General features: G+C 39.4%; 2 protein-coding genes across 2 annotated transcripts in view; both read right to left on the bottom strand.

Annotated features, from left to right (window-relative positions):
* Position 1: 1 nt before the first annotated feature.
* Positions 2-6603, bottom strand: bmp3 (bone morphogenetic protein 3). The gene is made up of 3 exons (XM_026343461.1): positions 5870-6603; positions 3972-4897; positions 2-2654 (listed from the first exon to the last, which is right to left on the bottom strand). The coding sequence occupies exons 1-3, from the start codon at positions 6144-6146 to the stop codon at positions 2463-2465; spliced, it is 1395 nt and encodes a 464-aa protein (XP_026199246.1). The 5' UTR covers positions 6147-6603; the 3' UTR covers positions 2-2462.
* A 2287-nt stretch (positions 6604-8890) lies between these two features.
* The window catches only part of cfap299 (cilia and flagella associated protein 299), a 63164-nt gene continuing 46346 nt past the window's right edge, over positions 8891-25708 (bottom strand). The window contains exons 4-6 of the mRNA XM_026343654.1: positions 21914-22056; positions 12402-12531; positions 8891-10418 (exon numbers count right to left, since the gene is read on the bottom strand). Of these exons, the coding sequence (XP_026199439.1) occupies positions 10326-10418; positions 12402-12531; positions 21914-22056 (366 nt within the window). The 3' untranslated portion in view covers positions 8891-10325. The remainder of the gene's footprint in view (positions 10419-12401; positions 12532-21913; positions 22057-25708) is intronic.

The following is a 25708-nucleotide window of genomic DNA, read 5'->3' on the forward strand; positions in this document are numbered from 1 at the left end:
ATCTGAGTCTTGCATAATTTTATTCATTTCTTTGAATGCTTTATAAGGAGGGTCAGAGCTGGGGGGGTGGGGCCTTTAAACACGTCAGCACATTTTCACATCAGTGCTGACAAATGTCCATCACAGGCATAAAGACCTTCGACCTGTCAGAGCTTCAGTTCCCCTGTCCCAGACCACACCTCTACAAGATATGCAACATACAGAAAATAAATAGATGCATGTTAAAGGTCATTTCCATATACAAATATATTTTATGAAGCTTATTGTACAAGCAATACCTACAGCATGACATTTACAAAATAGAATTGAACAGTGAAATAGAGTAAGCCCTTTTACATGTCTGAAATGGTGAACTGTATACAAGTGTCTTTTTGATACTTGCTCTCCAGAAGACATTAATGAAGTAAACTTGGGTTGAGTCTGAAATGCAGCAGAAGCAAAGGTTCAAAAACGACTTGTCAGCAGTCGTCACGTCTGCAGTGTGGTACTGGCACAATTAGATGAGACCACTCCATTCTATAGCATGCATTGCTAAAATCTGTATTGGCACAAGACGAGTAAGCACAAACTGGAAAAAGTGTCAGTACAAATATATAAAGTTAAAAAGCCTGCCATATGTTTTTGACACAAAATAAATGTCTCTGAAATATCAAAATAGTGAATAATTTCAAATGCATTTCTAAATAATTTCCACTGGTGACCATACTTATCAAAAGAATATGCACTATGTTCACGCTAGATTATTTTGTACCATATAAAAATATTCTCAGCACTTTGCTTTGACTTCAGCTTCATTGCAAACAGACCTCAGTCCTTTGAGTGATCCAGTTGCCTCCTGTAAAAAGGCAATCAAATCCAACTTTTTGAAAAGCAGAAATCCATCCACTCAAAAGGCACATCTATCTCAATGAGACATTAGAATGTCATTGACATATAGTGACCTATATACAAAAACAATGTACAAGTCTATAGAAAAAAAGCTGCTATATTTAAGTCTATTTGCTCTGAATAAATATTTGGTTTTATGAAGTCTGACAATTAGGTACAACATAAGACGGCCTTACATGTTAACTGCTCTTCCAGGTGTGCCTGCTGTTCAGCATTGACCTAAAAGTATCTGATCAAATAACACACCCTGCGATGACTTATGTAAAACCCACTTTATACAGTAATATTAAATGCTTGTGCTACTAAGGAAAAGTTCAGCATTCGCTGATCGCTCAATATAGTATATGTACTCTTCATCATTCTGGAAAAAAACTGGGAATTTAAAACTCAAATGAAGGAAATATGAAAACTTTAACTGCAAAAGATATTTTTGCATTTCTGCTTACCCGCTCCCTTAGAGTAAAAGCCTTTTCTTAGCTGCTATTACTATAATTTACTGTAAACTGTAGACTCAAAAGCCCCTACTATTAAGCTTTGATGCCTGCCAAGTCCCACAATGAATTTAATTTCTTTCTTAATACTTCAGGTCCAGCAGGTTTTCAATTGCACATAAGCATCAAGTGGCTTTTAGAGTCCTTTAGAGGCACTTCGAGTGAATCCATTGATGACAACCATTTTTCATTGTAGTAGTTTTTCCTTTTGATACACTTAATCTTTTCAAATGAAATCTGAAGCTCACTCGTAAAGATTGAACATATTCTTGGTAAAAGCAATAGTATGGTTGGCCTCCTGAAAAGCTTTTCTATCCCAACTGTTAATGAAGACCACAAATTGAACATAGCTTACTCTTATGCATATAATAAACTCTTAAAAATGTGGGTTCTGTACAACGAACAATCTAAACACAAATATGTACGTGTATCTACCGTTTACATCACACATTTGGCTTTGGAATCTAATATATTTTTCTATAGCAGCCAAGCCAATAATCATAAAATAACTTCTCATATAGTGAATAACAGTGATAGTACAGACATAAATACATACACAAAGTAATGAAAACCATGCAAGTGCGAGCAGAGATTACTTTGTGGCAATGGCCAAAGACAACTTCAAGCTATGAAGGACAAAAAGGTGAGAATGACCCTCCCCAGAGGCATCAGCTCATCCTGAAAAGTGATTTTTTTCCTTCAGTTCTTGTCTCTCCTATGCCTCAGTTAGAATTTTTATTGTATTGTAAGGTAGTTTATAATTTCATTCACTCTGCTATTGCGCAACGGATAACTGAGCAGCGATGTTGAAGACATAAAGATAAACAGTGGTGCCAGTGGTGAAATTGGGGCATAGAGGTTTGACTTTCTGTTCCAGTTATCTTCTATGAGGATAACCCACAAGATCCATTCCATCCCAGGAACAGCACACAGTACTCTCCCTCCAGTGTGAAAGGGAAGTTGCGTTCACTGAGTATTTCAGTGAGTGTATGACTAAAGAAACAGGAGAAGAGTGTCTTATTGGCTGCATGTTATTGATTATTTTTTTCCTTTTCTGTGCGATACAAGTTTTATGTGAAGAAACTATCTGCAGGCACAGGAATCTACAGTCATGTTTGGGTAGACTTTCAGCACCACATTCTTATCCTCGTCAAAGAAGAGGATGCTGAGGGAAGACATCTTCTCGGGGACACAGCACGGCTCTGGGATGCCTTGGACAACACCCACTGCGCGTACTATGCTCTGGATGGTCGCATGGTTAGAGGGCTTCAGAGCCTAAAGCAAAAAGGATAAAAAGAATTATTCAACTACATTATAAAAATAAAAAAAAGTATGCAGAAAATAATGATGTGCTGCAAAATTCAGCTATCTAAACCAATCATACTAAAAGGTTGTGTTTGATAGCATCGATAGCATTCGCCACACCACACCACTTTAATTCCTGATCACCTTTAGAAGAATATGACCTTAATCTTAAGATGCATGAACATTACTATGAACTCACATTTTTGGCCATCTCTGATAATAATAAAGTTAATTGGCAAGATCACAGAAAGCTCCAAAAGAACAAATGACAGGCCAAAAAACATCAGTTTTTTGAAACACTTTCTGTTAATAGAGCTATTCATGATTTACTACACCATCTGTCTATTGGATAAAAAAGTTACTAGAATTCATAGCTAGATGTCAAGGTTGTATACCTATTATAAAACATAGAATTTACAGACTGTTATTCAGTGCATCCAACTTACAGCTGCAAGTAGATCAAAGACTTCCATGTCTATCCCTAGAAGTTCACACACCTAATCAGCTGCTTCTTGTCTTAGCAGGATCAAATAAGTGACACACACCGAGCGATTTGGCGGCTTCTAAAGCTTTAACCTGACAAAGGGAAAGCAACATCACAGGATCACAGGCCTGTGTGACTAAGCAGCAAACCTGCAGGAGAGGGAGGGGGTTGCCCTAGGCCCTACTTCTGGGACTAATTACATCCGACTACAAAGGCTGGCGACTCCAAGGTAATGAATTAAGTGGATGGGACCCATGCATTCCGGCCATGTTTAAAATACCTGTGATGTTATCTTGTCATCGGGGCCACGAGCTACGAGGGAACCTGATGTTTACCATCAGTGTAAGATCAGTTTTTTTTTCCTCTTACTCTTTTTAATGTTCTGTTAGATGTGCAAACCCTTATCTTATGCTGTCTGCATCTAGAGAGAAACTTTCAGAAATAGCATGCATTACTCAAGCAGCTTCTTTCAAGGACCATGTTTGTTTTCCCTTAAGCATATAAGAATTATTCCTCATTCTTTCTACAAAGCAATTTATAGATTACTGTGTCTAGAGTTTCGATGACTTTTACTGCAGGTTTAATGCAGGGAACGTCACTTTGGACTAACCTAAATTATATACGTATATAAAACTCTGATGCATATCTTCAAAGACCTAATTATTTAAATTCCTGAGATATAATGTACTGAGGATAAAAACATGAGGAAGGACATCTGGCATTACTGGTTTATCCCTGCACTTATTTGGTATCATACAGGCTCCAGGCTGGTTACCACTGCAGTGCAAGGTTCTGAGTCTCACCTTTGGCATGGGGAACTGGCAGGATCCTGAGCAGTAGTAGGCATCAAATGATTTAGGTGATATAATCCATTCGCTCCATCCAATGTCAGCGAAGTCTACTTTCAGGTATCTCCGAGCACAGTTCCTGGGCTCGTTCCACTGCTTTTTCCGCGCCTTTTTAATTGTCTGCTCATCAAACTGCAGCAGGGGCATCTTGTGCCGCTGATTCTTGCGCGTCTTTTTACGTGGGCGACGAGGCTGCTTGTTTTCAAAAGGTTCGTATGGACTCGTCTCATCCCATCCAGTCGGTTCATATGGGTATTCAGGCCCAGGAAGTTCATTGTTTTGCAATGGGAGAAGAACATTCACTGAGCGCTTGTGTCTAGGCTGTGGCTGTTCTTGTTCAGTGTTGTTTCGCTCATGGGGTCCCAGTTTTTGGAGGCTTTGTGAAATTGAGCTCTCCCCTCCCACTGAGTGGTGTCTCTGAAGCGTGGCTACCACACTTTCAGGTTCTGAAATGGCAGAGTCATTGGCGTAGACCAGGATGTAGGGTGAGCGATCTGACAGGAGCTTCTTCCACTGTTGGGGCCCTTGTGAAGCCACATCGATCCCAATAAGCAGCTCATCATGATGTTTGGCCTGGTTGACCACACGAGTTATGTCCTTCCACTGCCAAGATATGAAGTCCCTGTAGAGTGTGGACACATTGATCTGAAAGTGTCCAAGTGTTCTCATCTTGTTATCCACAGAACCAAAACTCCAGATACCCATGTGGATGTGGTTGTGCCTACGAGGCCCATGGCGGCCACAGCTTTTGGATCTGGAACAGCCGTGGGTGCTGTTCTGAAGATCTCCTATGTAATAATGAAGAGTGGCTGACAGAACGTCTTCTGATTTGGTGAGGGAGGTGAGGTTGAAAATCTGCAGCTGCTTCTTATTAAGAGTACCTGTGTATACAATGAGTAATTTTACTTACACAATGCAACATAGCTGTAAATGATTGTACCCTATAATATTAGTATCAGTTGGTGTCAATCAATAAAAGGTCAGTTCATAAAAAAAGAAAAAGATCCTTTTTCAGAGATTTGAGAAATAAGACTAGATAATTAGATACAATTTCTTTCTTAGGTATAATTTCAATATTATTCAGAGGACTAGATATAAAATATGTTTGTAACTTGAGTGCACTGACCCTTTATGTGCTATGTTATACAAGTAATGAGCCATAGGAGGCAGCATACTCTAACAAACGCTGACCCAAAGAGCATCTGGTCATCTTTTAACAGTGTCCACATCCAAGTGATAATAACAGGGATCTATAAGCAATTTAGAAATCATAATATTGAAATTATTATAATAGCTCTAGGAGAAAATGCCAACAAAAAAGCCTCAAATGCAGGAGCCCACAATTTAGAAATCTCTCTAGTTCTGCTACAGATGAGGTAGGTTGGACAGCTGCTATATGCTGGCTCGATCTCTAATTTCGATTGGTAAAATCTGAAGGTGTGAAAAACTCTTTCAGTTGTCTGCATGTCGACTTGCATGCATAGATCTGATGCAGAGTCTCTCTTGCTGACACAGAGAAAGGGGTAACAGGTTGATCTGATTTACATGACTGGATCAACAGGTGTATTTCAGTTTCAGCTGAGAGAACCAGCGCGTCAGCGGCAACAAATTCCACCACTTTTAGTCAAACAGAAAATCTAAATTCAGATTGTAAACACGTTTATATAAAGATTTGTTACAGTTTACTAAATTATACACATGCAATTTAGGAATATTAAGAATGGCGACGCGCGGATGAATAAACTGAGCAAAGCACACATTTCAAAAAATCGTAATTACGACATGCATGTATGCCCTTTCTAGATTGGTAAAATAAAAGTATAGTAAACACGCGTAAAACACTGGATACATACCCCAGTGCGCTTTGAAACTGCGGACAGTGTTTCCGTCCTTAAAGGGAAATCCAGCTCTGTTGTACTTCGCGTAAAGCATCTGCATATGCTCCGTCATTGTATCCTGTAAAAGCAGATCCTGGTCTTCTTTCACGTGATGCTCCTTGTCCAGCGAATGCGTATAATCCACATTTCGTCTCTCCGGGAAAGAGTCCGTTTTCAGCATCGCGCAGTATGCAACGCACAGATAACTCCATCCGTAGAGCGTCACGACCACAAACCAAGACTGGAGAGCCATGCTTGGGCCAAGGCGAAGGTAGCAACAGTAAAAAAAATAGTTGTGGAAAACTTAGCAGGTTTCCAAAAGGGGTCTCTATATCCAAAAACACATACCATCACCTGAGGAGGAGTACTCCGCAAGAGAATGATACCATCACCTTAACACTAGTGAGCAAAATAGTAAGATGGACAGGAAAAGTAAAAGGTTTATCCAAGTTGCACCTCTGCTTTTGATAAGTTGCAAGTCTAAACGTGCTACAGTCAGTAAAGGATAAAGGTTCCGGCGCACAGCAGAAGGTGTAATATTGCAGATGGAGGAGAAGTAAGCTGCCAAAACACCGACGCTCTTGGTTTTGTATCCGAGCTCTGAGCTGATTTCAGGACCAGCAGTCAACCGTTCCCCCGTCTCAGCTTTCATTGAAGGTAAAGCATGTTGTGCTTGGTATTATAGGGCTTGTGGGACCAGCTGGGTATTCCTAGCTCACACACGCACACACTCACACACACCCCCAGAGGGAGGGAGAGAGGGAGAGAAGAGAGAGAGAGAGAGAGAGAGAGAGAGAGAGTTTCCTGTTTAAGATACTTTTACGCACATCCAGCCTGGGGACAAATTATCTCATGCTATCAGGAGCTGAAGGGCTCAGTTTTGTCAGTTGATTTGAGACGGGCTTTGACAAAGTATTTATGTTAAAGGAAATTCCACCGATTTATTGAACTGATTTCAATACCTAATCTGCTGCCGCAGAACAGCCCCTCCGTGCGTAATTTCTACTCCGCAGAGCTGTGCGTCTGGGTCGCGCTGCGCGTCTGGGTCGCGCTGCTGAATGAAGCGGCTTATTGTCGGCATTAAAGGCTCTCTCCCCTATTTAGTTTAGTTCAATGGAGTTAAGCACACACATCCTGTACCATCACGGCCCGATCCGGATGCTGTACTGTGAACCCCCCTCCTCCTATTCTCCCCCCAATTCAGCCCATCCGGGCGGGGTTAAACACCCCACCCAGGAGCACTCCACCCCCCGTCACTGGGCTTCTCTTTCAGGGGCACTCGGGAGGAAATGATTAGGGCATTTCCCCGCCCTTGGACATCTGATGGCAATAATATTTGCATGCCATGTCCTTTATAGCATAGCAGGCAGCACGACTAAGGACTTTAACCCGTTTCTATGGGAGGAGATGGACAGAAGACAATCAATACAGCAAACTAGCAACAGAGGCACCTCAGAGTAATCAGTGCACATTTCTTCAAACCTGTAGTCCATAAAGAAATAAAACTAATGGGAAACATGGTATAAATTAAAATACTTGCATATAATGTTTAAAATAAAGTAACAAAACATAATTTCAACTCTACTTGCCACTTAAAGACAACTGTGATAATAAGTGTCAGTGGGATCAAGCAAAGCAAGATTGAACTATGGCTCAGAATTGATCCAACTTATCAAAGTTATAAAGGACAAATAGTGGTTTGTGTCTCCATGAATGTCAGTATGCCATCATTTTTACATTACTTTTCTTTTACATATTCATCTGGAGGTTGAGTTGAGTAAAGCTCTCATCACAAAACATGTGTTGCTACTAGCACATGAAATTGCTTTTATGTAGGAATTTAACATTTTGGAGAAGAGTCATCAAGATAAGGTGAAACAGTGAGTTTCACAGAGAAGGCTGAATACTGCCTGCTCTCTAAGTAATGCCATGTTTAGTCAGAATCCACCTCTTTACCTCATGTTGTGTATATTAGGGGCAAGTCAGGCCTCAAACTAATAAAACCACGCTTCAGTTAAAACCCCAACAGCTTAAAAGCCCAATAAAAGAAATGCAGAAGGATATAACCATTTAAATTAGACTTTAATGTGATATCATTACTATTTACTGACACATGATCTGTCTGGGTGAGCTCCAGTTTTTTTGCCACACAGATAAGGCACATAAAAAGAAGCTTGTGCATTTCAAGTTGCAATACTTGCTTGATTGTTAATACGTAGACATTTTAATTAATCTGTTGCTGATGTACACATCTGCTGTTTTGAGTGTTAGGTGTTTGGAACAACTGATGCCAATTTCAGGGAGGGAGAACAGAGTGAGCTGTTCCATCACCATCACCAGGCCGCATGAATTAGCTACGGCTTATAAATCTAAACAGCTACAGATGAGGGTGAATTGTTCATTTTCCAACCGGCCAGTTTGAGTTCTTGCTACCCATGCAAGAAAAATAAACTGAATAAAAATCAGGAGGATGGGTTGTTGATTGTTACAGTCCAAACCTAGGTTAGATTTGGGCTTGAAGAATAACGTCAGAGACACAATCCTGCCAAATTCAAATGTGCTTCTCATCCCTGTTGGTCTAGTTAGTTTTGTTGAGACAACAGCAGAGACAAAACCAGATTTTTCAGAGGTGTTCTAACATAAACTGCTTAAACAGACATTAAAAATTATATTCAAAGACACACAAACAACTAAAACATTTAGAAGACATAAAATAAAAGAAATTACAAGGCACCACCTCAGCACCATCATCATCGCCCCACAGCAGACCCAGAAATCCACTGACTAAGAAAACCCGAAACCAGACCCCATTTCCCCAAAACCTGACTTTACACAGCCAGAGCCCACATCCACACATCTTGTTTCAATGAGGACATCAGGGTCCAATTCAATAAGAACAGACAGATGCAGCCAGAGGAAGGCTGCTCTGCTATAAGGGCAGCTGAAAGACAGAGATACAGAAATACATTTCAATTCAATTTTATTTGTATAGCGCTTTTAACAATTTTCATCGCCGCAAAGCAGTTTTACACAAACAAAGAAACTTTGGAGGTTTATATGAAAAAGTGAATGTTTACATTTCAACAGAATGGATGCAGTGGTAATACGTTTCAAGTACGGCTGCCACTATGTCTTTTTGAAAGGAATAATTCAACATTTTCGTTTTGCTAGATGAGAAAGATCCAGGCATCTTTCACGTCTCAACATTAATTATAATGCTATAGATTGGAAACAAGGGGAAATGGAGCCTGGCATTGTCTAAAGGTTTAAAAAAATAATCTTAGATGAAGACCTGGATGAATCCATGTTGCTACTGGGCCAAGACACAATAAACAATAACATGTAAAAACAAACTTTTCTATATATATGTTAAATGCTGGCAAACAGATTTTGTTACCTCTGAAGAAGCTAGTTGCCTTCATGCTAAGTTAAGCTAAGCTAAAGAACGGCTGGCTGTATTTATATTTAACAGTGGCAAAACAAATTATATTCTAACAAAAAGGCAATTTCTTTTCAATTTCAAGTAATTTTGTTGGACTTAATATTTTACATTTTCATTTTACAATTCATTGAGCAGCAGCATCGATCATGATTACTAAAAAAATATAAAAACGAATGGAATCGACTGCGTTGCTGCAGTTTCTGCACAAATATATTCATAAAGACAAAGAGAATTTGTTAGCTATCTATGTTAAAATTCAAATCCAGATGATAGAGTGAACAAGTTGCAAATAAATAATTTGTAAAGGTTATTTGTGGAGTTGTTGTCCATTAAAACTGTCATTGTAAATGACTAATATGTAAATGATAGAGCACTTTGATGTCCTGCAAAGTGTGCCTTGCATCTGGGAACATGCGGAATGCTTTAAGCCCATTACCCATTCTTCCAGTCCAATTGGAGCTACCGCAGCCTGGGGGAGAACATAAAAGTAACCCCCGCCATCTTTCAAAGCTCTTACGCCTTTAATTTGTTTAGACAAACAGCTCAAAACACGCCAGGTCAAACGATGGGACAAGCCCAGGGTCCCCAAGCAGGTTTCTACCTTTAACCAAGACTGCTGCTCAGGGAATGTCAAAGAAACTGAGCCAACTGACTCCGGGTCTCCACTAAATGGAATAAAGAAGAATTTAAGTGAAAAGCTTACAATGAAATTATTTGGAACAGTCTAAACACCTTAAGTAATAAAAACTCAGGTTAGCTGCAGGAAAACCTCTAAGTTGTCACACTAGTTTATCCACTCCTTCCTCTGGGTATCCTCAGTTTAAGCCATTTTTCACTGGAGCACCTCCACCCAGATGGCATGCATGATATAAAAGGGAACAGTAAATAATTGTAAATGGTGCTACTACAGCAGCTCAGTCAAATTAGAGGCTTCCAGCTCTCTCCAACATGTGCCATGTGTATCAGTGTGTCGGCAGCAGCCTCTGAAGATCAGACTGTCCTGATGTTGTGGTCGTAGATGACGACATGGATGTAGAAGTCCGACTGCAGGAATGTCCTGTTAGAGTCCTCGCCAGGGCCAGACTGGAACCCAGTACAGAGTTAGATTAAGGCTTGTTCTTACAGTGTTATCTAGAGTCTATAAAGGCACACCGAGACTAAATGCAAAGTGAATTTATACCTCGCTTTATTTGCATAAGTCAGTGTTTTTGCTGTCTGTGTTTATTCAAGTATACCTACATGTGCCTTAGTGTGACAGTCTGGACTTGGACTGATCTCAAAACCTGACAAAAATCAAATCCTTTCAGTAATTTCTCTCTAGTTCCAGGCTACAGGGACACACCACTTGTGCTTTTCCATTGACTTTATATACTGTTCATTTCCACTTCCTTTGAAATTTGCTTCACTTGCATGATGCGTGAGGTTTTTTGAGCTGCATTAAGCAATTTTGCTCAAATGTACATCAAGTCTCTAAAGAAAGAATACCCATAATACAAAAGTTTACAAAAACAGTAAGCGATTGTGTCCAAGTGCTGCTTTTTTTACGGCACGTGTAGTTGGTGCACTAGGTAAGCGACCAGTCTGTGTGAACACAAATTTTTGGGCTGCACGCACGTATCTGTAGACAGTTAATCCGATTTTAATGGATTGGGGTGGTGATAAAAATTTATCAACATGCATACAGACACATACATGTAAAGATGAATTGGCCTTCAGCTGCCTCTAGTTCGTTAATGTCGACTTGATGTGTCTCTGCCCTAAGAAGTTAACGAGAGCCATAAGACTCAATCATACTGTGTTTAACTATCTTGCAAAAAAAAAAAAATCTACATAGAATCACATAGGTGGTGTTAATTCTGGTGTTCTGTTTATTTAAAAATATATTAATGTAGGTAAAAAATTGAAAGCTGACATAATAGAGTATGTTAGCAATTAAAAAAAACCCACAGTTATCTGGAACATATCTCTTTCTAATAACAGGTATGTTAAAGGGGAGGCCAAGTTTAGCATAATTTGACAGTGACTGTAATTGTTCATTTTCCAAGATGTTTTGTGTTATTCTGAATGTCAAAACTGACATGGCCCCACCACTAAGATGTGAAGCCGATACCAGCTGGGAACATTTATTTAAGGCTAAGTGTGTCAAAAGCTGCTAGTGGGAGTGGATCCATAGCCAACCATTATGCTCAATTTACACTTTTCCCCTCAAACACGCTTGTGGGTGTCCTACTAAGTGAAGCAGTCTTTCTTTGCTCAGTTGAAAAGAGCATCAATAAAGACTGACCAATAAAAAAAATGACTTCATGGACGCATTAATAGAAAACGGGAGATGCTGATTGAGCTTAATGATAATCTATTCTCATGGAAACTAAAAAAGTGTCATTACACATTAGGAGTTAAATATACTAAGACTGAATAAAACCATTGTCATAACTGAAATATGCTACTCTCAACTCTTCCACCCCCTAACCCACTCTTTGGCTTAGACAGAAAAAGTGGTCATGGTATGACAAAGGCACAAAAACAAACAAACCACCCAAAATGAGTTGATGTGAGCCTTGATTTTGGAAGGATCCCTTGCGGATCAGTGGCCACATGAGCAGCTAGTGAGCTCAGTGAGGTGGGTTAAAAGCCGGATGGTTCTGTGCTGCTCCATGCCGAGCCAATCTGGGCAGAGCTGAGCTGCGTTTCTGGGCACACGGGTGGTTTGCTGTGTCTGGCTTCCTATGCCTTCTCTTGTGTTTTTAATAGACAGCCTGGTCGGGGCGGTGCTCGACCGCAGCTAGAACACTGTGCTGCCATTTTGGCATTTGGCCTCAAAAACACAGTCCCCACAGCTCTGTCTGCAATTTCAAAATAGTTCAACCCCCGCCAACTACTTCCCTACCCCCCCTGCAAAGAGGGAAACTGGAGAGAGAGAAAAAAAAAAAAAACAGTTTTTCTTCCAGGGCTCTTGTTGGACTGTGCATGTGGAGGAAGCACCTGTCCTGACCCCTTGATCGTCAATTTTTTGTGCAGGTGAAGAGGATATATATATATACAGACAAGAAAAAAAAAAAAACATACCAAGGGGTCCACATTCAGGATCTTTTTGTCCCTCTTGTTTCGAAAGAGAAGGCCATTGGGGTCATCATAAATCACCTCAAAGTTAGGACTCGAGTTGGATGTGGACACCTGTGTTTTCCAGTTGTAGTAACTGTAGAGGAAAAGGTATCAGAGAATCAATGGATGAGTAATTGGTACACTAAGGTTTTGAAGTTTTAAGGTGCCTTTTTTATGCTCATTGACAAAGAAGACACATTTGGGAAAAAGCTGTTCGGGAGAAAAGATTGCGCTACAGTGCTACAACACAGTGGAGTTTTTGTTCTGTGCTGCCTGGCCATTTGGTTTGTTATTGCTTTTTTTCTTTAGACCACAAAGCATATTTCTTAAGAAGACATAGACAAAGACATCTGAATTGTATTTCAATGAAAGGATGCAACCCATATCACTAAGGCATTGTTGTGAAGTGCTGTGAGGTGGCTATAGTTTATGTGTTAAATAATAATTAAAAAAAAGGTCAGTTTTACATGATGCACTATGTGAACAAGGAAAGGCAATCTGTACTGCCAGTTACGCTGCATTGGATTCAACTGTTTAAACAGAGTCTTACATTTACAGTTGTGCTGAATTACACAGCCATCGCTATCGTATCAATATTCAACAGCAGGTTGTAAAAGACCTTTGCTTTGCAGAAAAGAAAGGAAAGCAACCTGCAAAGTAATGCATCTTTTGTAAGAGATGGAGCAGGCAAAAGTCTGTTTCCAATTTGATCTTGAGGGTGCTGTGTTGGAGTTTGCCAAGCCAGGCATTAAAGTAAAGCTGTAGCTAATAAGCAAATGAAACCAAAGAAAGAGTTGAATTCCAAAATAAATGGCAGATTAATTTACAGCATCCGATTGGATCCTTCTCTGCTTATAGGCCATGTTATTTTTGATACAGCAGAGCAATAGTGTGCAAATTTGTAATGAAGTCTGAGGGTTTACATTAATGTTTAAACAGTGCTTGCATTTAAGGATGTGATTTATTAACATTCCAGGTTGATATGTTTGTATGTAGGTTTTGTTTATCTGTCAAACCACTGAAGTACTGAAGACTTCTCAAGCAGTTTACTGAAGAGAAACTGCAGTTGAAGAAAAAAAGATCCACATCCATTACAGATTTTCTCTTTTTGTTCATGATAATTACAATGAGTCTAGTTAGGAAGTGAAAACACCTCATTATGGTAGTGTTGATTACTGCATTGTTTCCATCTTACAGTTGGATTCTGCACAACCTTTCAGCCGAGACGAGCTAAGGAAAAGAGAAAATGAAAAACACATCTCGAAATTGGTTTAAAAGGCAAAACCCAATCATAAATGACGCTAGGTTGAGCTTTGGTGTCCTATTGGTTTCAACACTTCCTCTTTGTATTCTATAAATTGTTATTTTATAGTTTTGAAATGTTATATACATGAAGCGTTTTAAGACACTGTTTTGAAAAGTGTACAGTATGACAAGTTTTAAACCTTTAACCATACTTATGTGTATTACAAAATTACCCAGAAAAGAAACCTGCAAACTGACTAGCGCCAACAACAGTCTTAAGAACACAACTGCAGTAGCAGGTTTGAATGTTGCTGTAGCATGTGATAAGTCATAAATTACTATTGTCTTTTTGTGTCTGTGCCATTTTCAGTGGTTCTCTTTATTAGCTGTTCACATCACTTGTAATACTACTCCACATGTCACACTCTGAGGAACTGAACGTAGCTTTGGCGCGCCTCAGCTATTCCCCAGCAGCAGTTTGTGGTCCAAGAACACAGTTGGAACTCAGGGAGGAGGCTCCGTGTAAATCTGGGAGGAGGTATGTTGTGTTGGGGGACTAAGTAGGCTGAAGCTGTAGCAGCAAGTTGTAAATATGGGACCATAACATAATGGAGTGGTGCCAGCATGCTGCAGGTTATATTTCACTTGCTGTGAAGCTTTACTGGAACCAATACATGATGAACAGCTGATATAAAGTATTAATGACCAACACTGTGTAACATCCATCTCAAAATGTTTAAATGTACATTGTGAGATCTGTTTGAATTATGTTTGCTGTTTGGCTGGTGTTAAGATGTTTTCTGCAGGATCTGTTTGGGAGGTAATCTCTTGTGGCACATAAAACCTGTTTGCAAATAACCATTTGCATTTGAGCCATAAAATATTTTCTGACTGCAACATATTAAGCATTCTTGCTGCAAATTACAAGCAAACCTATCATACAAGCAATATAAAAAACTTAGACATGTGGCCAAAACCCACAGACCCCCACCATGCAATTTTGGGAAAAGTAAATACATATTTTTGCAGAATGGTGTGTTTTTGAATAGCTATGAAAAGGGCCAGGTATTCTAGCCAATACTGAGAGCGACTGACTTTACTGCTGGTATCCTGGCAAGATGGTTTTCCTGGATTGGTCAGTTGTCATATTCCCAAAGACATTTAGTCAGAACACGAAGAAAGGCTTGATTTCCAAGTCAGGATCTGAAGGATCATAGAAAGACACCCTCTTGTCACAAAGACAAAAACTCTGGAAGTGAAAGTAAGACAATCAGATTATGTTATGTTAGTGTGGCAAACACACATGCCATGATGAAGATTTTATCCATATTATCAGCTTTTAGGTTCCAATATATTTTAATATCAGATGCAGTGGATTTTACAAAATGTGACATTGGATACCATCTGACGTTTCAGATATCCTCCAACCACCCCTTCCTCTCCAGGAAACATGCTTGATGCCTCTGAACAGTCCGAACAGTCTGTGGAAATACGCTGATGTATAAAATTATAACGTATGATAGGACGAGAGGTCTGGCATTTTTTCCTCAAGTTGCCAAGAGAGCTGAGTAAAGCAGGTTCAGAATAGACTGTTGCACTACCCTAATTATGAAATACAAATTGAGGTTTTTCTTCTAAAACTCAGAAGGAAATTATATTGTCCGAGACGTGCCTTCAGCCATGTGCCTACTTCTTTGTAAATTAGATCTGACAGTGTTTCAGTGACTATTTATACCAAAATGCTATACAATAATTATCATTGTTTTGGTCGACCACTTTTATTCCATGGTGAACCACTTACTTTTGCTAGGGAAATGGGACCGATGTGACACATTTTAACCCTAAACATGAAAGTGGAAAGTCTAAGCAATGCAGAGAATTTCGTTCATACACTACTTGGATGTGTTTTGAGGACCCACCTTCCTCCCTGTCCCATATGAACTGTCACCGGGGCAACTAACAGCACGGTCGGTGCAGCTGGATGGCACCACACCCAGACACATGGACCAGTAAAAGTGTGAGAACCTGGATTTGGTGGAAACAATGATGGTGCTCTAAGCACCGGTTCCTAGTTCCCTATGCATTTACCATAGCTGTTTGACACGTGCAGTCTGTCCTTTCACTTTCCACAGTTACTGTGCTTAGTCCTATTGTTCTCTCCAGGCGGTCATTTTCCAGGATAATGTCAACAGTCTCATTATAGGGCGCTGAGGGGCTGGGTTCTCTTTGCTGGATGATATATATCATAAAAGAGCAAATAACCTAACATGTGTGTTCCTTCAGCTTTTTTCTCCTGCAGCGGCTGAAGAATTCCAGTTCAGTAACCGTTTCTGTAGCTAATTTTTTCCAGTGTAAATCACAAAAGGCCACTTTAGACTGGATTGAATTTATTGTTAAGCCTTTCTGGGGATGTCATGAGTCAAATCCATCAAATCAGAGGTGGGCCGTGTACAGTTGACAACCCATTAACAAATCCATATGTAATCACCCACCTACCCTCAGGTTTCATTTATCTCTTTTTTTTTTTTTTTTTTTTTTAATTAATCAGAGAATTTATTAAGTATATCTGTTCCAATGGGTTGTGGAAATTGCTAATATGGTTGCTCTTAAGTTACTGGTTTTATGTATGTATTTAAAAAAAGAGGTCAAACTACTGATTAAATCATTCAATATGTTTTTTAAGACGCTATTTCACCATTTTGTGCTTTTCATGTTCTATTTTTCTGCCATTAACTCCATCACAGCAACACATTGCCCCACACACACACACACACACACACACACACACACACACAACACACACACACACACACATACACACACACGCGAGTGATTACATAACACAGTGATACAACTGGGTGTTATCCCATATTCTGTTTGACTGGAGCTCAACAGGCTAATGGTGACTTGATTGAGAGAGGTTAAAGGTCAATCTCTGTTTGTAAAAAGGACGTGGAAATATACAGAAGACAGACTCAATATATTGACTTGTACTTAAAAAAATACTCTAATGTTATAGTGTGATATCACGCATACATAGAGGCTTTGTGGTCATAGATAAGATTTAATATAGAGAAATCCCACCGACCATTTCAGGTGTTAACTAATTTAACATGGCCTATCAAACTTGGCAGGAGGTGTTCACTCATTGTACTGTTGGTGGAAGTCTGAGTTAATTTATCAAACACAGTCCAAACAGTATCAGCACTGAGAGCAAACCGTCCAATTGGACTTAGCTTGGAAGATCCTAACAATGTATGCACATGCCATGTGTAAAGATTGCATTACATGGAAAGTTCCGGCTTACCAGCAAATATTTACCAAGCTGGTAAACTGCACTGTGATAAAATATCCCACTGACCCCCATTAAAACTCAAACACAATGCTTCAGGTCAAGCAGCCAAATCACCTTTGGAGCTGGAACAGTTTCTCTTTTGTATTAGAAGTTAATAAAATAGGACAGCAGTGCAAATATTTTCACAGCGGAAAATGAAGCCAGACACACAGGTGCATTGCAGAGGCCAAGCGCGGAGGCAATATGGTTTTGGCTTAGGAGGAGGCATGTGCTGCGTTTCAGCTGAGGGAATCCTTCAAGTTCAATGTTTGACTCAGTTGCCAAGTGCACAAAGGACAGAGCAAGCATGCAGGGCAGCTTCATTCATATCAAGCAGCATTTAAAAAACTTTTTGAATTTGAATTGGAGAGATTGAATAATAAAAGAAAAAAAAAATCATATTATGCATGTCATACTTTTGTGCGTATCACACTATAGAGTCAAAGAATCAATTTGGAGTACCACATATGTAAGATGTTGCCCAGCCTCTTAAAAGACTAAATCCAAGAACTGAAGAGACGAGAGATAAAGAGAGGCAGGAGGGGAACAACCAGCGCGTATAAACAGATGGTCACTTTTCTGGGGAACATTAAATAGACATCAGAGATGCTGTAGGCACATCTGGAGTGGCAGGAAGCTGGCTGCATAGGGCCGCAGATCAGTGGGATAATTAGATGAGGGTCAGGACTTTACTGTGTGCTTTTGTGTGCGTCTGTGTGTGTGTGTGTGTGTGTATGCACATACATTTTAAAGAGTCTTTCCATAGTGTAGTATCTTATGCTGGTTTGAAAAAATTACTTAAAGTCTTTGCCCAGAGTTTGCCCTGAAGTTACCAGAATTAAAACAAAGCAGTTTCAAATTGTCTCTCAGAGGCAGGTAAAAAGGTAAAGGTAAAGCTGCAGTAATTTTAAAATCTATTATGATTACATTTGTCAAAGTGTTATTAGGAAGTGCAGTTTAATATCATTACTAGTATAGTTACTGTTGTAACAGGATTCTGTGGTATAAGAAGTGTCCTAGATCTAAACTTTTTACAGATGCAACAAGGACAATGCTGTGCTTGATTTATTTAACCAGGTTGCCCAAGAGGTCAGAGACTTACAACATATGTCTTTACAAATGATGTTTATATGACCCACCCACCCAGTGTGGCTGCTAAAATAAATCAAACCCAGTGTTCAACTGATTTTGCTCCTTGTTACTCCTATAGAGTGCATGCAAATGCAAAGATCTTGAATGTGATTAGATTTTTGTCAAAAACAAATCTATGAGCCTGAGTAACACCTCTATTAGCTATCTTCTTTGATTTTTCACAGAAATTCATCTCCAAAAGAGAGAAAAAAAAAATCAAGAAAGCAACTAGCATAACATTTACAAACAATATTTTGATATGGTCAGAAATCAAATTTCATTATTAATCACATTTGAAATTGAAAATAATAAACTAAAGATTTTGATTGTGATTAAAATTAAATTAAAATGATCAGTTCATCAATTATGCTATAAAAAACTAAAATGTTAAAAAGAACTGTTGTGTAAATGTAAAGGTTTTAGTTTAGCTTCATAATTTCCTCTACTGCTTATCTTTTAAACTCACAATTTACTCCAGGAGGACACTTTGCAAATGCATTTTCTCCTCAAGACATAGCAAACTGTGTATGTGAACCTATCCACCCTTCCTTGCTGGAGGTGGGAGGTGGAGGCCAGAGCTGGCGCTGGTGTCACAGCTTTGGGTTCTTTGTGGCCATGGAGGAGGAGAGACGGGATTCAGAGTCTTGTGGTGGGAGGTTTAGTGCACCGAGTGGGCAGCAGCTCCAGCATCTGCTCCCTCTTAGCGGCAACCACACTGGGTGTTATTGTTCCCGACAGAGATGAAAGGGGGGGGGGGGGGGGGAGTGGGGATGACATAGGAGTAGAGAGAAGGGGAGAGGTCGCAAAGCATGGAACACGAGATTAGAAAAGTTGAAAATAAATTTAGAGATATGTAAATCTGAGGAAGTAGCGTTTTAGTGAGTGAAATAGAGACAGAGGAGGGAAGTGTGAAGTCAGCTGTCAGTTGGAAGGAGAGCAGGGAGCCTCACAAAAGCATCATTAGGGAGTAGGCTGCACCTCCAGGCATGTTCACTCAATGTCTCACACCTACAGCTTGTTAAGGCCTCCACTTGCTAGAGAGAAGGCCGAGTTCAAGGCCACAAGCAGGGCTGTGTGTCAGAACACATGGTGGGAAGTGGATAACTGAAACAAAAAATGCTCTGCATGTCTGACACAGTAAAAATAAACCGCTCATCCTTGTTGTCTTTCAACTGCTGCAGAAAAAACAGCACTTTGAATATTTTCATGCATATTGATTATAAATCAGAGGACTTGTGTGATTTCCATCCACTAGAGGTTCACAGGGGTGCCGGAGCTGATCCCACCCGACAGTAAGCGAGAAGCACTCTATCACAGGACAGATAACCATTCACACGGACATTCACACCTTGGGGCAATTAACCCAGGTACCCGGAAGAAGCCCACACAGGCATGAACAGAACATACAAACTCTCACCTTTCTTGTTCTGAGACACCACTGCCAACCACTGCTATACTCTCTCTCTCTCTCTCGGTGTGATTTGATCTCTGGCTTATCTGAGATTAAACTGTGTCTCTCTCACACAGAGCAAGCTACAGCCAACATCAGTGGACGTGGATCTGAGAATGTGTTTACAACCCATGATTTACCGTCTAATGTTCATCTAATGTTCAATGTGATGCAGCCCCGTTAGTAACAGCTTATGTTAAATTTAATCGGCAACAGCTAACTAGGAAAGTAATCATGAAAAGAAAAGCATAATCTCCAAATTCTTATGAAGATATTTTGTCCAGTGTCATTGAGTTTATACGTGATGCATGCTGTTTGGCTGAACTCTGAACATAACCATGAAATATACACTCATTCTCACCTCTGTCTTGTTGTGTTTATCCTCATGGGATTTCTTGCACATATCTGAAATGTTAGTAATGTTACTATGCATGAGTATGGGGAATGTGGGAATGGTTTTGGCTCCGGTAATTTACTGACAGCTCCATGTACTCACCTCTGTGACAGCAAATTATAAAGATGTTACCTGGCCCACTGAGGGATAGAAACTAGATTTTTAGCTTACACCTGCAAGGTCAGCAGTTCATTTGTGGGTTATTCTGGAACTGTGTGACTGGCACTGATGCTTCCAAATGTTCAGCATTCACTACACAATGTATATACTGTGTAAATATGCCAAAGTTAAAGCAACTGAAAATGTTGCTTCAAACTTTAAAAGCAGCTTTATGTATACTTTGTATGGATTTGTGGCATCAGTATCTTTTTTTGAGATAATCTAAAGTCAAAATGTTCCAGTTCTACACAATGCGGCATGTACTTGTCTATAACATGAAATATTCTGTGGCTGTCAAGTAAAAAGGTGTGCATCTCCATATTTGTCAATTGTTAGGTTACAACCCTGCAAAAATTCTACTGATATGTGCAACAGTGCAAAATCCAAAATAGTCAGATAAAAATTATATAAAGAATGAATGCCAGTTTAACAGCCAATCACACTGTTTCAAATTAATTTTAACAGTCAATTGACTGTTTTAACTCTGAAACTGAATTTCCCCCCACAAGCTTTATTCATTTCAAACCCACCATCAACACAAATTTTACATCAATATGGTTGTAATTTTCACAAATAAACATTAAGCCTGCAGTAAAAAGTTTTGGTATTAGGTTTAGGTATTTGATAGTAAATTAAACTTTGAGCATAATGTCACAAAGCTTTTTCAGACATGTTTTTAATCACCTCAGAAATATCTCCAAAAAACATTCGATTCTATCATTTCATGATACAGAGGTGATCTTACATGCATTTATTTCCTCACACCTTGACTGTTGCAACAGTCTGTTCACCTGTCTCAGCCATAAATCTATTAATCGACTCCAGATTGTTCAGAACTCAGCTGCGAGACGCTTAATTACAAAAAGAAAATATGAACACATCGCTCCTGTTTTTGCTTCCTTGCACTAGCTTCCGGTATGTTTTAGGATTGAGTTTAAGATTTTATGAATAACTTTATAATTTTCAAAGCCCTACACGTTCTTTCCCCCAGCTATAATTCCATTACATTACATTACAGTCATTTAGCAGACGCTTTTATCCAAAGCGACTACAAGCCAAGTGCAAGGAGGCGTGCGGTAGGAGGTCTTGCCTAAGGACCCCTACTGAGTTAGCCATACTGGGATTTGAACCCCAGTCTCCACAGGGAGCCGGTGATTTACATACATAACAGCCACCATATAATCTGGAGTCTTATCCCGATTTAAAGCCTATGATCAGCTACTCAGCCTAGATCCTCTTGTAATCTCTTCTGTAGTCCCTGATGTTCCTGAAACAAGTGACAAGTTTTGCATTTAAGCACAACTCTGAATATCTTACTGAGGTAATAGATGAGTTCCCTCATCTTCTTTTAAATCTCTCATACGAGCCTCTGATTTCCTTTAAACCTGACGATTCTCATTTAGACACTCTCCTATTAGGGTGGTACAAGGAACTGATGTAGTACCCCCCCCCCTCCGAACTCTGAGCACGTCTGTCTTGTCCAGACAGGTTCAGCACTTTTGCAGCTGTACTCAGCTTTACTTTAGACATACCGTATATATTCATTCTACATCAATGCTGAGGCCAGCTAGAGATATACTGTATTAACTACTGTATAGTGGCCTTTTGGACAGTTCCTTCCAAGCCCATATTAGTTTCACACATCGACCTGAATCTTTAAGCTTGCATAATAAGATTTCCTTACGCTTCAAATCTTGTCAAATCCCACTCAAGTCAAAGCCTCCCCAACCAACATGGACACACAACAATGGAAGTAGACTTACCATAAATCCAAGCGTCCTGGCATGAGTCTCTTCTTTCTGCTGAAATATGGTTCAAAATCTTGGGTCTTCAGTCTGTGGGCGTAGTCTATATAGCCAGATACTTCCTGTCCAACAGTATTATGATCCCTTATGAAAATGACTGACTGTAAAAAGAGAGGAAAAAGAAGGAAACCCTCTGTGTAAATAATCATGGCCATGTAACCTCTCCTGAGTAAAAGCCAAGAAGGCCAATGGCAATTGTTAAAAGTGAACGGATAGATGGGGTGTATTACAAATCCTCCCACTCTGACATACAAAAGCTCATGTTATACTTCAAATCAAGTTCAGATCAGAAACAACGCCAACTTATATCGCCCTGCAATGGCCTGAGCTTACTGAGGTGGGCTGTCTACAGAATATCCTGCTCAAGTTAAATGCGTGGGACTCGAACTGAATCCTTCAACTTACAGTAACTAGAATCTCAGTTCCGTTCCAACACACCTACGTTTGGAGCAAGACTGTACCTTCAAATCACAAGAAATGTGAAGTCCTGAATTACTGTAAAAAGAAAAAATGGTCCTATGGATTCATCTTATTTTAGGACATCACTGACTGGAGTAAATAAAACCAGAACTTAAGATCCAAATTCCCTTAATTATAGCATTACTACATAGCTGTGCCCAGCAGTATGTTGTAATGTGTTCTGTTTTCAGGCCGTCTAGTCTTAAAGCAAAGAGAACATGCATGTCATTCTATTTGTACATACTGTAATTCTACTTGGCGTGCCCTTTTCCCTTTTTGTGTGCTGAATAAGGAGTGTAAGGATTGAGAGAGTCATACTGTGTAGATTGTGATTTCAGCCACTGTTGTTCAGAAGAAGCTGTGAAAGTAACAGACCGATGTTCACATACTAGTAACATGAAATTAAAATGACAAACTGTCATTTGCCATCTAAGATTTTTGGATGCCACTTGAGAAGAAGTGTGAACCAGACAGGTGTAAATTAATTTAAGTGAGACCCTATCCAAAAAAGGAACACAGACTTACAAAGACCTAAGGATAATTAGACCTGGCCAAAAATGCAGTAGACTCAAGTGGACCCAACAGGTGCGTCACTCTGCTCCCAGTGAATTAACAGGCAGCTGCAGTTCGGAGCTGCAGTAATACATCCTATTTTTCTAAATTTACTAACTTGATTTTATAACCTTAACTGACTTCTTAATCTAGTCTGAGTTAACAAATGGGCACCTGTAAAGACCTGTGAAGAAGGTAGACTGGAGAGTTTAACTATATCTAGGCTCAAACATGCTACATTATGCATGGCAACCTGAGTGTACTGTAATCTCTACTTAGGGTGTGTGCACAGGCCACGACAAACAATGTACAGTATACATGCAGTCTTTACACAAGGCACGCTCTTGTTTACCTTGGAGCTGTTGTTGTTCTTCTGTAGTTAGGTGTAAGAGAAGTATGCCCCTGTTCAGTGGATCTACTGATCCAATTTCCAAATTTTAAAGTTGAAGTATGTTTACTTCAGATATGAACTCTATAGTTTAAAGTTACGGCCTAAGACCATGACTAAGATTTCAGAAACCGTTAAGTTTAAAGTCCAAATACAGATTTCTGACTAAAACAAAGCAAATAAACCTTTATATAAAAACAATCTAAAGTTTCCTTGGTGCTTATCACAAACTAGAAATTTAAAGTGAGAAACAAAATGAGACACAATAGTGAAGAAACAGAACAGTATGACAAATGGTTTTGTCACCAGGTTCAGACAAAGCAAATGAAAGACAAGTTGTTCAAATCCCCTCAGGTGACAGGAGGACATGAAATGATCTTTTCATGTTGATTTGATGGTTTAGATTACATGATTACAATAGATAGGAAGAACCCAAAACAGAGGTCACACTCAGAACTGAAGAGGTTGTTTTGTCTGCTTTCACAGAGATAAAGAGCTGCTTTTCTTTATTTCTTTTCTGCTTCATCTTGAAAAAGGAGGACTCTTTTTGTGTCTTGTTTACTCTAAGCATGAATGAGTTCTACTTCAAAACCCACAGTAACACAGTAAGAGAACCCAAATGGAATACCTACATTAGTGATATCACATTTGTAGGACTGTCGGGACACAGGCCATCTGTAGATCCCTTTACTAAAAAAGCGTGAGATAACTAGTCCTGCAGAGCTCAGAAGAAAAGAGGACTCCTTTCTCTCTGTCTTTTAAATGTTTAAAACAGATGCTATCAGATTCACAGCTGGCTGGATGCCTGGGTCAGATACCCTATCTACTGGCTTCTGTCCTGCAACCATCCTTAAAAGACATCATCAGGTGATCCCAGCAAAAGTGGAAGTTAGCATTTAGGTAGTGGTGATAACAATTACATTGGTCTCAAGTGGACAAATCAATATACCTAGAAGATATTACTTTCTTTAGTGTTTGCTCATGAGCCTGTCTTCAGATTTTAAAGATGTATTTCTTTCCTCAATGTGAGCCAATTACAATATATCAGACAAAACAATGGCTTTAGTGGTTTTATATAAAATAGACTGCCAATTGGTTGCACGAGATACAGTATCTAAATGTCTGGTTCGGTGCCACTAACCTGATTATCCACATACAGATTTGCTAAAAGTTAGGATTGTGCTTGCAGAAATATTTAGCAGTATGGTTGTGTGATATGACGATATATATTATCATTTCCTATAATATTATTATTGGCATTGGTTGTAAATCACTCTTTATAGCAGAATTTGTCATCATTTAGACAACATTGTTCCACGTGGTACAGATGCAGGTGGGAACATAAACAAACATGGAAGAGGGTTAACATGATGAAAGTAAATTCAACAAGGGGATTGATCTGGCAAGACAAAATGAGGAGTTAGAGAGTCTATTTCTGTCGCATGACTATGGTTTGGGAATGAAAAAATACTTTTATCAATAAAATTTCTTTCCAATGACAAAGTAGAATTGATCAAATAAACCCACTTAATTGTTTATTGTTTTATTTCTTACCTTCACCTACATTTAACTATATTCTCAGGAAACAGTTGATAAATGATCATGTTGGAATCAGTTATTTCCTGCAAACAAGCAATGTAATTTTTCAGACTCAGTGTTGGAGGTAACTAGGGAATCTCCACCTTACAACATGGAAAAACAAGTGGAGGGCTTACGTCACCTGCCAGCAATTACCAAGAACAGGTGCTGTGACCTCACAGAGCAGCGAGTGAGAGGCCCTGCTTTATAGCAAACATCAGTCTGAGCACTTTACAGGTCCCAAGAAAAGATTCTGGATCTTTGTGCCTCATTATTCAATTCACTCCTTTTTGATGATTGTTTTTTATGTGAACACAGTTAAAACTCTAGCAGACTGGAAACAAAACCCCAGTAACCTTAACACAAAGGTTACATAAACAGGTATGCAACTGTAGCTGTAGACCGGGAGTTTCCTATAAGTCCATGATCCATGCACTTAATAAACAGTACAAAGCATCTCAAATTGCCGTAAGTACCACGCCCTCAAACAAATCTACTATGAACATGTTTATGTGTTCAGATACAGTGAAAATTGAACAGTGTTGACAATTGTAATTACTGAGGTCTCTAAAACTGTGGTGATATCCCCTCTCTCTTGACAATAAATAAAACAGATGTGAATTATTCCACAACCCTTTGGCTAAGCTTCCAAAGCTGAGTGGCTGAAAAGGAGGGGATTTACAAATTCAATCCAAACAGGAGCTGACAGCAGCCTGACACATACTGTGCCCCTCCTTTGTGTTTTGACAATGTCCTACAGGTGGGGACACAATGAC

This window comes from Anabas testudineus, chromosome 9, assembly GCF_900324465.2.
Source record: "Anabas testudineus chromosome 9, fAnaTes1.2, whole genome shotgun sequence".
Classification (NCBI taxonomy): domain Eukaryota; kingdom Metazoa; phylum Chordata; class Actinopteri; order Anabantiformes; family Anabantidae; genus Anabas; species Anabas testudineus.